This window comes from Euwallacea fornicatus, chromosome 19 (genome assembly GCF_040115645.1).
Source record: "Euwallacea fornicatus isolate EFF26 chromosome 19, ASM4011564v1, whole genome shotgun sequence".
Lineage (NCBI taxonomy): Eukaryota > Metazoa > Arthropoda > Insecta > Coleoptera > Curculionidae > Euwallacea > Euwallacea fornicatus.
Window position 1 is genome coordinate 1,121,243 of NC_089559.1, and position 17,451 is coordinate 1,138,693.

The 17,451-nt window shown below is 39.3% G+C and overlaps 1 protein-coding gene across 1 annotated transcript in view; it reads left to right on the forward strand.

The window, feature by feature from the left end:
• LOC136345346 (disintegrin and metalloproteinase domain-containing protein 10-like) overlaps positions 1-17,451 on the forward strand; it is an 89,332-nt gene that overhangs the window by 49,723 nt on the left and 22,158 nt on the right. The window contains exons 4-7 of the mRNA XM_066293545.1: positions 10,184-10,448; positions 11,788-12,016; positions 12,179-12,278; positions 14,719-14,859. Of these exons, the coding sequence (XP_066149642.1) occupies positions 10,184-10,448; positions 11,788-12,016; positions 12,179-12,278; positions 14,719-14,859 (735 nt within the window). The remainder of the gene's footprint in view (positions 1-10,183; positions 10,449-11,787; positions 12,017-12,178; positions 12,279-14,718; positions 14,860-17,451) is intronic.

Consider the following 17,451-nt stretch of genomic DNA (forward strand, 5'->3'; position numbering starts at 1 on the left):
AATACACCCCTGACAATCGACGTCGATAAGCCGACGTGTAATTTTGTTATTTTGAATATTTGATTTCTTCCATGAAAAACCAAAGGCGTAGCCATGGGGCTTTCGAAGCAATTTCCGGAGCAAAAAACTAATTTAGATGTGCAAGTTTGAAATTTTTTTTTTAATATTTAAAAATTGGGGTGCGCCAATGCCCCGTGTCGTAGGTATAAATGAGGTATCGAATCTAAATTTTAAATCGGAAGGGGAGTAACAAAGAATTTGCACAGATTCCAGGGATATATATATATATATATACAGGGTGAGTCGGGAGGATCGTGCCAAACTTCAGGAGCGTGTTGTACATGAAAAATAAATGTAAAAAAACTCAAATGATGTTATCCGATTTTCGTTTGTTTACAAGTTATAGCGTAAATAAAATTAAAACATAAAATTGTAAAAAATTATAAATTTCATAAGAAATTCCACAAATTAACGTTTGGACATCATAGTAAATGTTCAAAAATATCGCCATTAACTTCTAAACATTTTCGGCTTCGTCTATGAAGAGCATTCGTTGCGCCCCTGATTGTTTCATGTCTTTCTTTAATGGTAGCTGCAGCATTTCTAATGCGTTGAATTGGTGCATCTTGAGTGTCCACTTTTACTCTGGACAATTCAGTTTTAAACCAACCCCACAAACAATAGTCTAGTGGTGTGAGGTCTGGAGACCTTGGAGGCCAACTAATAGGGCCGCCACGACCAATCCAACGTCCAGGAAAGGTACGTTTATGGTAAATAGAATCCTAGTTGAAAAAATTTATTTGCGCTATAACTTGTAAACGAACGAAAATCGGATGACAACATTTGAGTTTTTTCACATTTATTTTTCATGTACAACACGCTCCCGAAGTTCGGCACGATCCTCCCGACTCACCCTGTATACATATATTTTGATGTGGCAATATGTAGGGTTCCCGCACACCCACAAAGATCGATGGATATAATGCGCCAATCCATGCTGTCCGCTGGTCGCCGCAAGATATCTCCGAATTTTTCATTTATTCTTGGACGCACTAAAACCGTAGCAGCAAGGCTTTCGTTGCGATCGCCGAAATGAGAAAAGTCGCCCTTGCGCCTTCGACCAGTTTCCGACGTATCCAAAACGCAGGGCACGCCAATGGGTAGTGCACCGTTCCGACGCTACACAATCCCTTTGCGCAACGTGAGTTTTTTTCCCCCGCACAAAAACCAGTGGCGCGTCGTCCGCCCCGCGGGGGTGCCTCGCTCTCGTTCGAAAGCTCGAACTGCAGCGTCGAATTCGGGTTGAGAGGGAACGTCAGCTTCAATTCTCGTTTTTGCCGATTGTAGCTATTTACGAGATACCTGAACTAATTAGATGAATGAGAATTTGTGGCTTTGCGAATCACACGGCCGAACCAATACTGTTCCCGTTTAATTGTACCGCTCTCTATCCATTATGCAGCAATGAAGTTCGAAGCCTAATGAGGATGCTCGGTCATAAATTATTCCGGCAATCCGCAACAACCGATGGCAATTAAATTTTCCATGCCCAAATAATAAAATGGCGACGGATGTACCGTTATGGGATCGCACATTTGTTCTGGTGATGCCGGTGATGTTCAGCGATGACGAATCTACTTAGCGATTTTTGTCAGGAAAAGCCTCAGCTTCCCTCCGAATTAAAATCCGGCTAATCCGCCGAGAAACGTCGTTATCCCAATTTACTGGCTGAAGCTCGCAGCTCGGTTAATGGCGATACAATTAAATCCTGCAATCCTATATTGACCCAATTACATGTCCAATTTAAAAATAATCGATTAGCTTTTAAGCTACTTCATAAAACGGGTTTTAAACTGAAAAAGGTATTTTGATAGCGTATTTACTCAGCGGGCTTTTATCGGCCCGAAAAGCTGACAATGGACTCCAAAAACTGCATTGAAAATCGAAAAAGTGTGCCATTAAGCTTAATGGAGACTACAGTTGCCCCTCGGGCGTGGGGCAAAGCGGCTTTGCCGCACGCGTGCGGTAAAGCGCGTGCGGCAAGGGCAATCTTCAAATTGGAATATCCGCGGAATTTTTATTATAAATCTACATTCGAACGGGGCGCGAAAGGGTGGCGGGGGGGGGGAGAGGGGCTGGGGGGGGGGTGGTGGAATTAGCGAAATTGTCCTGTTCTTGGGGATTTTTACGGATTGTCTTTCCCGGGACCTTCGTTTAATTAAAACGTTTTCGGTCCGAGGTTCCGACAGGTTCGGATTAGATTACTTTCGCGAAAGGGCTGAGGACAAAAGCCCTTGGGCGGCGCGTAAGATAAATCTCTAGTAAAATTTAATTTACATCCGGAATCGAAACGTCGCACCCAAACGGGAAGGAGGGATGAGAAAAGAAAACGGGAACAACAAACCATGCAGGAACTGCCAAAACTTTAAGATGAATGTCTCACTTTATTCGGAGAGATTCGAAACACTTACGGAGAATCTAATAATATATTTCTTTCGGTTTGTCTTGGGGAAAAGGGAGAACCGAGAGAAATTTGCGGGATTAAGAAAGAAACTTTCCCCTGAAAGACTAGCGGTTCGATAGGACTAGGTCTGGATTTGTTTCATTAATCCAGTGAGGTGCGCCCGAGCTTTAGACGAAGGACCAATCTCGTGGCAAAAAGGTCATAGTAAATGGTGAAACTTTAAAATTTATGCAAATTACTACCGAATCGTGCTAAGAAAGGATCTGAGGAGCTTATACATACATTTATGAGTTTTTCTCTGCGAAACGAGAGGTAACTGCCTTTGAACGTGGTCCCAGCCGCTAACGTTCCAGTGCCATGACCCCTTGATCAGATTCAACGCTGTTCTCAATTTTGCCCTTAAGTACTACAGGGCCGTTCTGAGCAAAATGCCAAATGAGCTTACCTTTCACTAAACCAATTGCTTCATACGTAACTCACGTGTTCGTGCGACTGCTTTTTAAATCTAAGCACGCCACTGACTTTTCATGGTTCTGTAGTTGGTTTCCCTCTCAATGTGTCAAACTTCAACTTCATTCGCACCATCACAGAGCGGTGCTGAGCGAGAATTCGAAGAAGGCCACATGTATTGTATATGTTTCACCGAAGAAGTTCATTTTGAGCGTGCCAGCAATCCACGAAAACAAAAAATGCAGCTGACCTTTCCCAATCGGGCAATTATAAGATAATTGGGGAAAAAATATTGATCCTCCATAATGGATTCCATTACCGATGCCATAATTTTCTTCAATATCAAACGATTATTAGATCCGAGGGCTAATACCCTTAAACCTCGATTGAACGTTACTGTTTGTCCTGATAACTTCTTGATCGCTCTATTTGCCTTCGGCCGCCTGATGATAGCCAAATAGCTCAAAACCGGTAGCGGCCCGGCCTCGGATTCCGTGATTTCTGCAGTGTGGAACATTTTTCAACGTATTAGTGTAATCTCTCGTGATAATCTTCGAAGTTATTTGAATTTCTTTGATTGACTGATTTGATTCATTTCTCTTGTAGCTGGACCGGTAACTGCAATTATTAGGTGTAAAAGTACACATTAATGATAGCAGTGCAGTCCATAGTTTGTGGCTGATTATGCCTACGTATACGGTATTTTTTGGTTGTCCGGAAAGATAGTCATTAATCACATTTTATGATGCCTCGGGTCGTCAAAGCCTTCAATTAGAATCTTTCTATAACAAAACCGGACGAAGCAGACACAAACAGCTTTTATGCAAACTTAAAATTAATGCCTTGCTGCAGCTCATTTTTATTAGTTTTTTTTCACAGGGTGTTTTCTAAAGATGCCGCGTTTTTAAGCTGATATTCCTTGAGTCACTGTATTAAAAAAAAATCCTACAAGTAATCTGGAATCACGTAATTTTCGAAAGACAGGGTCTTGAGGATTAGAAAAAAATCGGTTATTCATACAGTTTTTCAAACTGTATAGTTCAATATACGTAAGAGAATTAGTCATCGGATAGCGTTGTGTCTGTTCGTCTTCCTCTCGCCAACTACTTGTGCGAGTTATCCCAACTCGGGTCACCCTGTATGCATTGTCAAAAATTGTATAAATTTATAATATATTTTTAATAGATACAGCGTAATCAGCTTAAACTGGAAGTTATAATTTTTTAATATTTCTAAAATCCAACGAAGTGCAAGGCGTTCATGTTACGGGGGATGGTCAAAATGTTCCAGGACTTTTTGCCTTATGGGGCAACGTCACAACGAAGTGCAGTGCGCCTGGCAGCATTGTTTCACGTGGCTCAGTTCACGCGCTCCTGTTTTTTCCGATGCTCTATTTTTTTTCGTTTTCGTGAAGTTTCCTCTGATTTTGTAAGACGAATTTAGCGCATTCAACGATTTTTCGTTATTTTGCAAGATGAATTTAAATGAAGCGGAGAATGGGTATTTTTGAAATTTTATTAATATAATAATTTTTTCAACGAAGCTGTGACGAAGTAGAGATTGATCGATGCACCATGACAACGCACCACTTCTTTCCGTGTGGCATATTCGCGATTTCTGCGCAAAAACGACGGCATGAATGCAATCACTCAGCCTCTCTACTCTCCAGACTTGGCCCCTGTGGACTTTTTTTTGTTTCCCAAACTCAAGAAACCTTTGAAAGGGCAGTGGATTGACTCGATTGAAAACATTAGAGAAAAATTGCTGGAAGAGTTAAATAGCATTCCACAAGAATAGTTCTCATGATCCTTCCAGCAGGAGAAAGACGGTTAGGAGAAGTGATTACGTTGCCAAGAGGAGTACTTTAAAGGAGAAGACGTCGAATAATTTTTAATATTTTTAATTAAAGTTTTTAAGTATTAGTCCCGGGACTTTTTGATCATCCCTAGTATCAGTGATTCACTTCGTTTTCCGGAGCTTGAACAACATTTTTTAATTTTAAGGGATAAACCAGTACTTTTCATTGTTAAATATTTTACCTCTTTTGGTGAGGCGCTTCTTTTTTAACAAAATTTAAAATTATAAGCTTTAGATGTCCATGACAATCAGTAGCGTGCTTCGTTCCCCAGAGCTTATATGAAATTAGAAGTCAATGAGAAACATATTTTCTAACAAATTCATACTTGCCACTTCCGTCATTTTGTTCCATCCATTTCCGTCCATATCCAGCGCATTTTGTTCATTTGTGCACCACTTGTCCGTAAATTCGCATAATTCGGAAAACTGTCTGGTAAATGCCACTGCTTTTTCCCTCCCTGTACCAGTTTGGAATACCAAACATTCATCAACTACTTCGAACTTCTGTCGGGCCTGTTGAGGGCACGGCACATTCCACTACGTTGAAAGGTATTGATTTCCAGTTATTAGGTGCCTCCCCCAAATTTAGGCACAGAACTTGCCTGAAAGGCTTTTTATTGATAACGTGCACTAACTGCTTTTATACAGGGTCGCTGATGTGTCTGGCAACTTTCCAATATCTCGTAAAACTCAAGAGGTATTAGATATTTTCAACGCGAAAGTGGTCAAAAATCTATTCAACTGATGGAAGGTCATTAACGCAGATTCGTCAAAAAGACATATAAGAATTTTGAAGACTCCAAAGCTTTTGCACCTAAAACATATTTACCCTTAAAGTTTCTGAGATGTCGGATCGTGGATCGAGCTTCGATTTTCAAATCAGCGTATAGGTACGTTTAATAATGATTATTATTATTCAACGAGGAAGCAAATTAGACGAAGCTAATCCACGTTAACTGTTAATCTTGCCTGCCGAGAATATTGAGGTTTAATTGAACCAATATGGCTCTCTATTAAATTGCTGACCGTAGACCGGACAATCGGATTCAATTTGCTATGAAGGTTCCATTTCAAGGGGTGATGGACTTGTATCAGCTCATCGAGAGCTATTAATCAATGGTTACGTCGAATAACTCCAATTATTCCAGAGATTCCCGGTTCCTGCATAAAAGTTTGGTCAGTGGTTTATTTATTCCTTCTGCGAGTTCGTTTCCTGTTTTACCGTTTCAGAGCGCTTAGGGCCCTTGACATACGAATAAACTACGTTAACTATTTATGCTGAAAGTAAATAGCATGTAGTAAGTGTATTAAATTAAAAGCTGCAATGAGGAGAACACTGTACTATTAAAATCTAGTCATGGGAGCCGCACGCCACTGGTTTTTTTTAAAAGCGTCCGAAGGCGCCTTGGATCATCAAGTGATTCGTTGAAAAAGTATTAAAGCCAGTGGTGCGTATACTGGAACGTTATATTTCTTCGATTGCCCACTAATCCCTTCTAAATCCGACCCTGATTTCTCGAAAAAATTTACTGACTACGGGCGCGGGTGTCTGAACATCTCAAAAATAGCCAAAAGCATCAACAACGAAAAATAGAGAATTGAGAGCAGAAAAGCGAGGACGCCAAACAGTTGGAAGAGCAAAGAACGAAGTGAAGAAAGAGAAAAATGGGAACAGAATGGGCTAAAAGCTCGCCAAAGTTTTTCTGGACACCCATAGCTTTGTTTCGATGTAATTAAGCGACCTTCGCATTTGTGATTTTATTTTATATATATCACGTTAAATAATTTTAATTTAAAGCAAATAAACCATTAAATACGAGCCTGAAAATTATCATAAATCAGTCGAGAAAGTTGCAATAAAGAAGACAAGTCTGGAGCGAAAACGACACTGCATCATTAATATCCAGCATGGATCGTGGAAAAAAGGCCCACTGTATTTTTATAAAGTCTCAGAGTCGGGTAATCCCAATAATACACGTAATCCCTTTTATCACGAGGTAAACCTCTTACCTGATCTTCAAAATAAACGAACAAGACCTCGAAAATGAGGCTAAGAAGGACACTACATTCATTAGTTTTGGTGCGCTCTTAAGCTCGTCATCAACGTCAATGGAATTACAGTTTCTGGGGCATTTTCATTAGCCCCCTCTTTTGGAATCTAGACCCAGTAGACGTTATTATACAGTGCGGTGTCGAAATTCGAGGGTAAAATCGGCAAGAAAAAGCCGGAAAGGGACTTAACTTTGTAGTACAGTGAACCAACTAGTCGAGTGAAAACTTGGGGAGGAAAGGGGGAGGAAAGAAAAGAGGAAAATAAATAGGGTATAAAAAACAGATATCTGGGTTGGAACTCGAATGAGGTTAGGGAGGTTCAGAAAAATATGGCGAAACGCCAGGGATATTATTTTTTGGAAGAGATTTAGTGAGATTTCGCTCAATACCTGAAAAATTTTAGTTTAAAGATAAGTGCAGTAGGCCCGCCGGCAACACAAATTGAAAAGTTGAAGTTTGCCAATATTGAAATGCATCTCGTAGAAATCGGTTCACTCCGTAACACTACCGCCCTTCAAAAAAAAGCCCTTTATCGACATTTCAAAATTAGATCAAAGTGAAATCTCACTAGTGCTTTTTCTCGCCCATCCTAAGCAATCCTTCATCCCATGCAGGGAATAAAACTGCACTTAGGGTTTTTTTGGTCGACTTTATTCGCGATTTACATATGATACTGGAGTGGGCTCCGACTTAAAATAGGAATGTTGTCGAGTATGAAACGGCCCTTTCCGCCCTTGATTGTGCTCCGATATAGTGCGGCACGGGGTGCCATTTGACGGCCCCTAGGACTCTTATGAGGTTATTTTCGATTTAAAAAAAAAAATCATTTACGGGGATATGTGTAGGTGAGGCTAGTGAAGGCAAATTTGAAAATTAATGAAAATCCTACGGGGTGTCCCAAAAAGCGAGGCGTCATAAAGTGTCGTTTGTTTTTTAATGGAATGACCTGTATTTTTTTCTCACGCGGTGGAATCCTCTTTTGATTTTGTGTTGACTCCTAAATTTTTTCCCTGGAGTGCAGCGATTCGAAGTTGGGTCGTGATAAATGAAGTGAAGTTCGAGTGAAAGTCGTGACATTTGCAGTGCTCCAAAAAAAAAAATGAGGAAGTTAACTTAAGTTAGATTTTGATAATCTTAGGATGGATTCTCATATGAGATTACCGTGACAGGCACGAATACTCCTTAAGCCAAAAATACATACAGGGTATACACAATAACAACTTAAATTTTCACCTTTTCACCTTCAATTTTTTTTTTTTGGTTTTCCAAATAGAATGAAATGCTTTATGATGTAAGACGAAAGGAAATTCAGTTTTCTCCATTTTGGTATAAATAATATCTATTTATCTTGAATGTTAATGGAATTATTCAGTATTTCGGAAAAACCTGCATTGACGACTAAGTCCTGTACTGTTAATTGTGCGTTGCCATGGTTTCGATTTTGTTTTAATTTTTGACAGCGCATTTACAGTTTTCTGTTCCTTCGAAATCTTTTTATTTTTTCGAAATTGGCCATCAAAATGGAGCGTACTCAGCGAAAACCTCGCAGTATGATTTAAGTAATTAGTTCATGCGATGGAAATTGCTCATTAGTATCTCGGCCCTACGATTCCTAATAGAGGACATCCTAATTGAAAAAAGGAAAATATTTCATTTTTTCAAAAAGGGCTAGAGGTTCTTTAAGGAAATTTTGGAGGTGTTCGCGACTATAAACGCCGCCTATGTTTTGCTGGAAACAAATATTTTTTAGTTTTTTCATTCGCGTGTCTACTTGAATGCTGGGGGGTATTTTTTCAAAAAAAAAGTAGTATGCCACTAGCTTTTCTGAAAATAAATACTATTCTTAAATTTTTTATTCAATTCTGGAGAGATTCCTTTTTGAGACTTTTCTTCCGACCCACCGATTCCAAATAATTTTTTTAAAATAATTTTAATACTCGTTTTAAGTTCATAATTAGAACGTAATGGTGTCAATGCTTTACGGGAAATAAAAAAGAAAAAAAAAACAAGGAAAACGGCATTTTTTAAGAATGAAATTTGATTTTACATCAAAAACATTTAAATTTCGATATTTTTACGTCAAAAATTATTTTTATGTATCAATTTATGTAGGTATCACATTAACGTTAATATGTAAGCAAACTAAACGTGCATTAAAATTATTATTATTTTTTTTAATTTGGGAACTGTGGGCCGGTCGAAAAAATCTCGACAGACCCTGTTTCTCCAGAATTGAACGAGGAGTTCAAGAGTAAATTTTGTTTTCAGAAAAGCCAGTAGCGTACCACTTTTCCTTGAAAAATATCCCCTAAAACGAAGGAAAGCACGGCACTAGAAAAGCAAAAAATATTTTTTCCAGTAAAACATGTGCGTGATCTATAGTCGTCTTTTGGTTTATAGTTTTTTCCTGTAGTTTTTTGAAGAAATCCAACATTTTCCATTTTTTAAATTAAATTTGACCCCCCCGTATATGCCGAAGGAATCCATATTGTGCGTCGATTTATACAGGAAACTGGCGTTACTTGTCGGCGTTTAACACGCTGTTAAAGTTGTCGGGGCTGAAAATGGCGCACCCTGTAGAGGCTTCCTCCGTAGCTGTTGATTTGATAACGAGAGAACAAGTGCGTTATACGTCTGTAGTCTCTGTACCTTTGTGAAATTCGTAAATGTGCGGTAGTTGCATGAAAAGAAACGCTTTTAGCCGTAACCCAGATTCGCAAAAACATTTTATCCCGAGTGTCATCCCTAGCAATTCATGCCTGTTCCCTAAAATCCGATTCCTTTTAAATTTTTCATGAGTGCGATATTGATTCCTCAGCGACCCACTTGACACTGACAAATCGACGTTTTTCCTTGTAATTAGATTTCTTCGGGGCCCTTTACTGTCTTCGTAATAGACTAACATGAAAAGCATTCTTCACATCTCGTTTTTACTTAAAATAGTTACAAAATTCAGCTGCGACATTTCCCGTCATAACGGCTAATTGAATAATAACGCATTCAAAGCGTCTAACTTTTAATGACGTCTTCAAGGAATAAGAAAGATTATTACATTCGCCTACTTACATTTAATGGCCTAACTAGTTTAGAAACTTTAGCCCTTAATAAGTTCGACAGATACAGCTAAGATCCCGCTGCAGAGCGTAACACTTTAATAATAACGTAAGTAGGGTTTAATAAGGGATTCTCTTTAGGGTTGCACTTCAGGGAAACTCCACACTAAGTCCCAAAAAATGAGGATTTCCTTACATTGTAGCTGTTTATGCAGGGTCTTAAAAACAGGGGAAACCCTAAAAAATCAAGTGTGTAATCCAGCCGGCAGAAGTAATTATTTTAAAGTTTGAATTCGGTTTGTTCCAGATGACGAATCGGCCCTGGTCCACGGGATCATAACCCAGGATGGTTTGTTTGAGGGAACCGTTTTGACTCCAACAGAAGAGTTTCACGTCGAACCAGTCACTCGCTACTTGAATGAGAGTGCCAGCAAAGAACCCACTTTCCATTCGATTATATACAGGGTGAGCGACGCGAAGGATCCAAGAGAAGGAGAGGCCTGCGCTTCCCATAACTTGTGGCAGAAGAATTTGGTGGGAGAGAGGGCCGGTGAACGTCACAGGGGAAGGAGGTAAGAACAGCACAAATTGAAAATTATCTAGATTTTTTTTTTAATTGGTCAAAGTAACAAATTTTTTTATGATTTTTTACATTAGAAATGCGGAGGGATGTTCTGCATTTTTCCCGCGCGTGCGCATTGAAATTTTTAAGTTTCAGCGATTTTTGAAAAAAATTACTACATCCAGACGCCTAGGAGGTCCAACATTCCGAATATTCAGAGCGCATGCTCATTTATGATTTCGAGACTTTTGTTTTCGACATTTGTTAAAACTTTCAAGGCACGCGCTCCGCCCCTGATTTTTATGAGGAATTATGGCCTGGGTCATGTGCTGTATTCAAAAATGTTAGCGATTTAAATGCCTGAGAACCGGAGGCACAGTAAACTCGGCTCGCAAGCATTGCAAAACGAGTAAGAGCTAGCTTTTTCTCGGACATTACTCGCTCGAAAAAAATCGTTACTCTGCTGATTATTGTACGAACTCACAGCACGAGGTCTCACCGATTTTTGACGAAAGTAAGCTGCCTATTGCCAAAATCCAGAGTCGTAGTGTATCTGTTTTTGTAATACTCGAAGAGGTCATTTTGATGCTTAATTCAAAAAAATGTATTTTCAAAATTTGTTAAAATTTTTGAGAAACTTACTCCGTCTCTGGTTTTTGTGCGGAACTATAGATTTTGTTGCCTGTTTCTTTCATCAGCACTAGTAATTTAAATTCCGAAAAGTCAGAGGTGTAATACATCTTAAAGTACATTATCTAAGCGTGTTTTCTAACATATAAGAGGGAGCTCTTTCGGCAGTTGTTAAACCCTAAAAAAATTGTTACGCTACTGATTATTCTTGCAAATGAAACCTTCTAGTTTCATTGATTTTCGGAAAAAATGTCCATTAGCCAAACGCAATTGTGTCAACTCATAGACGTCTCCTGAATAGGAAAAATATCTTAACACGTAGAACTTCTTTGGGAGCTCACAAATTAAAATTTTTGAGAGCCTTTACAAGCTAACGACGCGCTCAATTTCTCACTGAATATTTCTCTGTTCGTCAAAATATCGGAAAATATATTTACCTAAAATAATACTAACTTGGGGGTTCCCCAAAGGGTTTTTTACAGATGCGCCACTGAAACCTCCAATTTTCAATTAAAAAAATCATCAAAATATTGAGACAGAGTTAAACCTAGGTTAAATTACTTGTATGGCTCCGTTCAACCCTGTATAAAGGCATAATCTCATTCGCACCCATTCCAATTTGGGTAGAAATTGACCTATAGCTAAGCTTCAAACTGATTTGCATGGCCGTCCAAGCTGGCCTTTACATATCCTTGATTACCTCTTGCCGTACTTTCCAGATGGTTGTTACAAGCTAATGCCAAATCACCGTACTACGACGATCTGATATTCCTGAATCGGACTCGAAGACCCATCGTGACCACCTTCGATATTGGCCAGCAACCCATCGACGAAATCATGGAGGTTAATAATAAGACGAACGTGGACGTTTCAGCTTTGATCTTCAAGAACGTCTTCAAGAGGGCCACCATCGACCCGAAGAAAACCACATGCATGTTGTACTTACAGGTACAAATGTCTAAAAACTATGACAAAAGTTCAATTCTCTCCTCAACCCATCTAAAAACATAAAAAAAGCTCGTTCCATGTTTAGTGAGACAATTGAACTTTTCTATACTTTCGGGACGCTCGGTATTATGCTGAAGGATATTCAGAATTTAAAATTTTCAGGCCGATCACATGTTTTTTCAAAAATATGGAACAGAGGAGGCATGCATTGAGGTCATGACCAGACACGTTCAGAGGGTGAATGTCATATATAGGAATACCGGTGAGAAACTTAAATGATTGTTACAACTTTCAGGGGAAGTTACTGGGTGCATTCAGGCAGGAGCAGAGGCTGCATTCCACTGTAGCATTGGCTCAAAACAATAAAGCGTTTTACGCTGGGAAGCTGGAATTTTGAGTCATCGATATCTCCGAAATCAAATAAATAGCTTCTCGTGAAAATCAAATTTTCCGTCAAAAATCAGGTAACAAAAGGAAGCTTCAAATGCTGCAGCGCGCCAAACTCCGTGAATGCGCCCATTCGCTTGCAAGGTCAAATGACTAATTGAAGGTCAAATCGGCAAGGTATTGCTATCTTTAACGTGTTTTCAATGATTGTATTGATACGTTGATTACTGATACTGAATTTGAGCAAAACGTTTTGTCAATTTCTTGAAATTTTTCTAACGCAAATTCTGGCCTATTCTAAGGGAAAAAATAAACAAAGCTTAAAATAAAGCACAATAATTATCTTTCTTGGCTCCTAACTCACTGATCCGGCATAAATAAGACACTCTAACAAGAATCTAATTCCGGCAGCCTTTATTGGCCCTATTTCGCGCCCTCTGGTGATAAATTGAGTGACGGCTTCGAATTACTGCCGGCTTGAGGAGACGATAAATTGTGCCCCCGAAGAAAGTAAGACAAGAAATTTCCTTTTAAATATTTGCTCTTTTTTTCGGCACTGTTTTGTGTCTAGTGACTTTTTGTCGGGGACTTCTAATTCACTTTGCGAACGAGCGGAAACGAGGCCCGGGGACTAATATTTTTTGCCCTTTTAACGTAAATATTAGCACAGTTTTCTCGTTTCTTTACCATCATTTTCCATACAATGCAGATATAGAACAATTTGGAATGTTTTAATTAAAAATGGTACTAAGTGCAAGCCCGAAAATCCTTTGAAAACATGAAATAGGGAATGAACAAATTGCTCAACGCTTAAATTGAAATTTGAAGAGTCCAAAAAAACACAGGAACATTCTAAAAGTGTGCAAGTGAATAGACAAGTCAGCACCATTTATATTCATTTTCAAATTGTTATGTAAAAAATGATAAGTCCAATTTAAATTTTGCAAATGAACTGTAGGTCACCGGTCCCCGTCGGTCACTTGTGGGCAACTGTGAAAACTACGCGGGATATGGCCGATATATTTCTAACGGGGTGCATGAACTCATTCGTGAAGTAAAAACTACACAAACTCAATGTATTTTATGACGCTTGAAGTGTTTATATCCTTCTCTGGTTCAATGTAGCGTAATGCATTCGTGCCGAGTACGGACCTGTTTATAGATACATCATCGTGAAAATTTGACAGTTTATAGCGGAAGATATATATTTATTCATAATAACTGCAGAAGTGCGGTGTATAATTTGACAGTTTAAATTTCCACTCTTCGGATTTTGCAGTTTTTCCTTTTTTATATGACAGCGATAACTTCATATCTAGTCTGCCCCGGTTAGTAGATTCACCACCGATTGCGTGAATTCACTCGTGAAATAAAAACTGCGCAGTCGCCTTATAGCTCTATGAGACAAATTCTTATAGCCTTCTCTGGCTTAGTCGCCCAGCAATCGTCGTGCATGCGCGGCTAGTACGGCCCATTTGCATTACAAAAATTTTACAGTTACGGAGTGACACGTGCACTCGTGAGGTAACGGCTGCAGAGGCGCCGTGTATAATTTGAGAATCCAAATTGTCCAAACCTCCAAAAATGAAAAACAATTCTCTTTTGAATTACGTAAGCGATGAGTTCGCGTCTGGCGCGCTCGTGTTAATTGATTCGCCGAATAAAAATTTTTAAGTTTATGGCGGAGGGTATAAAATCACTCGTGAGTTAAAAACTGCGCAAGCGCAATTTACACTATATGAGTTGAACTTCTCAAGAAGTCTCTCTCGTTTAGCACACTTGTGAGACGTCAAATTTAACGAAAAAATTGTCTTTGATCGGATATACCATTTTCTTAAAAATATTTTTGACCCCTGTGTGACGTAAACGTGATGTCCACGCACAATTTCTGTTTTTTCTTTTACTCGATTATTAGTATGTATTATCCTCTCAAAGCAATACCCCAACACTCGAACCACGTTTTCGATTTGAGCACCCGTTGACAAGATAAGGGCACTCACGCTGGGTGAGTGGATGAAATCTTTTTTCCCCACTCAATGAAAGCGGAATTGTGTAGGGTCAAAATCCCGACTTCAGTTTAGCGAAAGAGTGTGGGTGAGTAAATATTTATAGCGGTCGAGTGTTGCCGTCAATGAAGTTGTGTGCATCGAACAAACTTAAAAAATATCCCTGCAGAAGCTGGAAAAGGAGGATGGAAATATCGGAAAATCCGGAAACCTAAAGTGCGAACCTTTCTCCGACCATTTTCCTAAATAATTATTTTCTTCTTCGACAATTATTTCCGGCAATAATTCAATACTCTCTCTCTTCTTAAGACTTCAACCAAGACGGAAAGAAAGACAACATCACCTTCATGGTCAAACGAGTCAAGGTACACACCCTAGAAGCGCTCAAAGACCCGACCTACAGGTTCCCCAACAACTACGGAGTAGAGAAATTCCTAGAGCTCTTTTCAGGTGAGTAGATTTAATGAATTTTTGCCCATACAATTTCAGCAAGCAGCACAAGCAAAGTAATGGCGACCATGGTCATGTAGATCGATATTAGGCCCTTGATGTGGGAAAAAGTTATTTGGTTCGCTCCAGTTATGCTGGAAGGTGAGGTTGATGGTGCGCTTTTCACCCACTTGGTTTCCAGTTTTCTTGCAATACCGGCGCTTCTCATTTTCAACATCCTAAAAAAACGATACATCAGCAATTAGGAAATGCGTGGTTTTCTGTAACAGTTTTCATTTTGCGCGTATTGCGGTTGGGATAAACTGGAAAGCGCCACTATTGTCACTATCATCTCACTTTGAGGGTCGATTTCACCCCTAAAAAAGTACTAAAACTACATTCTGATATTACCGTTGAAGTTGGCGCTCTTAGGACTCGCAGAATACTAATTTTAAACATTCGGCCTTAAGGCGCACACCTACAGGGTGGCCCATTTAAAATATCTTGAATGGAATTTTTTTTCGGAAAACTCCAAGACACGTCAGTTTTACCTTTAAGGAGGACATTTTTAGATCATAAATTCCTAGGTGTTGTGTCATCCCCTTATATGGGGTAACAACCCCTTTAAGAATCTTGAATGGAACGGGGGCTTAAGTGGTACATCAGATCAAAAGTATATCAAATCTTTTTGCAAGTATGCTGAACATTTTTTGCTCCGCCTTTAAATATTGCAAAAAATCGTTTTAAAATATCGACAAAATATATCGAAAAAAAAAAAAGTTTTATTTAATTAAGCGTTCAAATTGCGACTCATTTACTTTCACACAATAATAAAGCCTTTGTTCCACCTCTCGCTGAACATTTTGTAGCATTTCCGAAGTTATTTCACCACATACTCTCAATATTCGGTGGCAGAAATCTCCTAAAGATTTCAGTTTATAAACAACAGTTTTTAAACGACCCCGTAAGAAAAAATCCAACGAGGTTAAATCAGGCGATCTTGGGGGCCATTCAATTCTTCTTTTTCTACCTGATAACCTGACGGGTGAATCTCACCTCACTCTGCTTCGAGACGTCATCCACTTCCGCATTGCGCATATCCTTGAAAACGACGATCAGATCCCAGAGAATAATGTATTTTTTCTAGAAGATGGCGCCCGCCAAATTATGCAGTTCCTGTACGTAACTTTTCGGATCCACATTTTCCCGAATGCTGGATTGGCAGAAGAGGTTTCACTGAATGGCCCCCAACATCGCCTGATTTAACCCCATTGGAATTTTCCTTATGGGGACATTTAAAAACTGTTATTTAAAAAACGAAATCTGCCTCTTTAGAAGATCTTCACCGCCGAATGGTGATAGCATGTGACGAAGTAACTTTGAAAATGTCGGAAAATGTACGGGAAGAGGTTGAACAAAGACTTTATTATTGTATGTAAGCAAATGGGCTGCAATTTGAACGCTTAATTAAATAAAACATTATTTTAGAAATTATTTCTTTCGATTTATTTCATCGACATTTTAAAATTGTGTGTTTTTCACAATACTTAAGGAGGGAGCAAAAAAATTTCATCGCACTTGTAAAAAGAGTTGAAATACCTTTCGCTTGACGTGCCACTCGACCCCTCGTGTTATTTGAGATTCTCGAAAGGGTTGCCGCCCCGTTTGGGGGGATGACCAAGAGTTTACTCCTTAAAAGTAAAGTTGACGCGTCTCGCGGTGTCCCGAAAAAAAAATTACATTCAAGATATTCCAGCTGGAATGTTTTAGATGGGCCACCCTGTATAACAGTTTTTCGCGCTTCCGTTAAAATTTAAATCATCGTTTTACAAAAACGTACAACAATAACTTGAATTTTGAATGTCCTGGTTGGAGTAGACTGGTCAGCATCATCAAAATCACATTAAGAATTTATCCTTCTCGCTATTTGTATAAAACCGTGGTTGGACAACACGTGTTGGACGACACGTGTTTTTCAAAGCCAAGTCTGCCCTATATAGCAAAGTTTATTTTATCAAAGTGGTGGGGGAGAGTTTCCGATACCTTTGCCGCTTTTGTGGGTAAATTTTCATGTGTCTAGTACCTTTTCTTCATTGCGGAAAAAGCTGCATGTTACATAACTAACCTTGTTCCCCATCAACGAAGCCCCAATACTTCGAAGCAAAACACGCCCTTAATTTTCCCCCGGAACCTGGCCTTCAACAGCCAAATAGGATGTAATTAGATTGTATCGATATCCTCTTATTGGTTACAAGATGTAAGTCAATAATTCACTAGGTCAGGCCTAGAAGGTTATTTATGTAGGGCTTTGGATGCAGTCGCTTATTTATTTAAAATTACTCTACTGAATCCCGTACTTTCATGAAGATTTAAAACGTCCATTTAACAGCAACAAATTCGAAGTTCCTGGTTTTCGAAAATCTGCTGTCGATGCGGCATATGGAAAGTTGATTAAATTCGCACCAGGTGCGAGTGCGGAACCCAAAATTGGTCACGTGTTTCAGTTGCTCTTGGGGCGTGAGGCGAATCCGGAAGTTACACGTTCGCTGTGAATATTCCGTTTCACGGAGTATCGAACGTTCAGAAATGACACACCTGGTGTGAGTGTTGTGA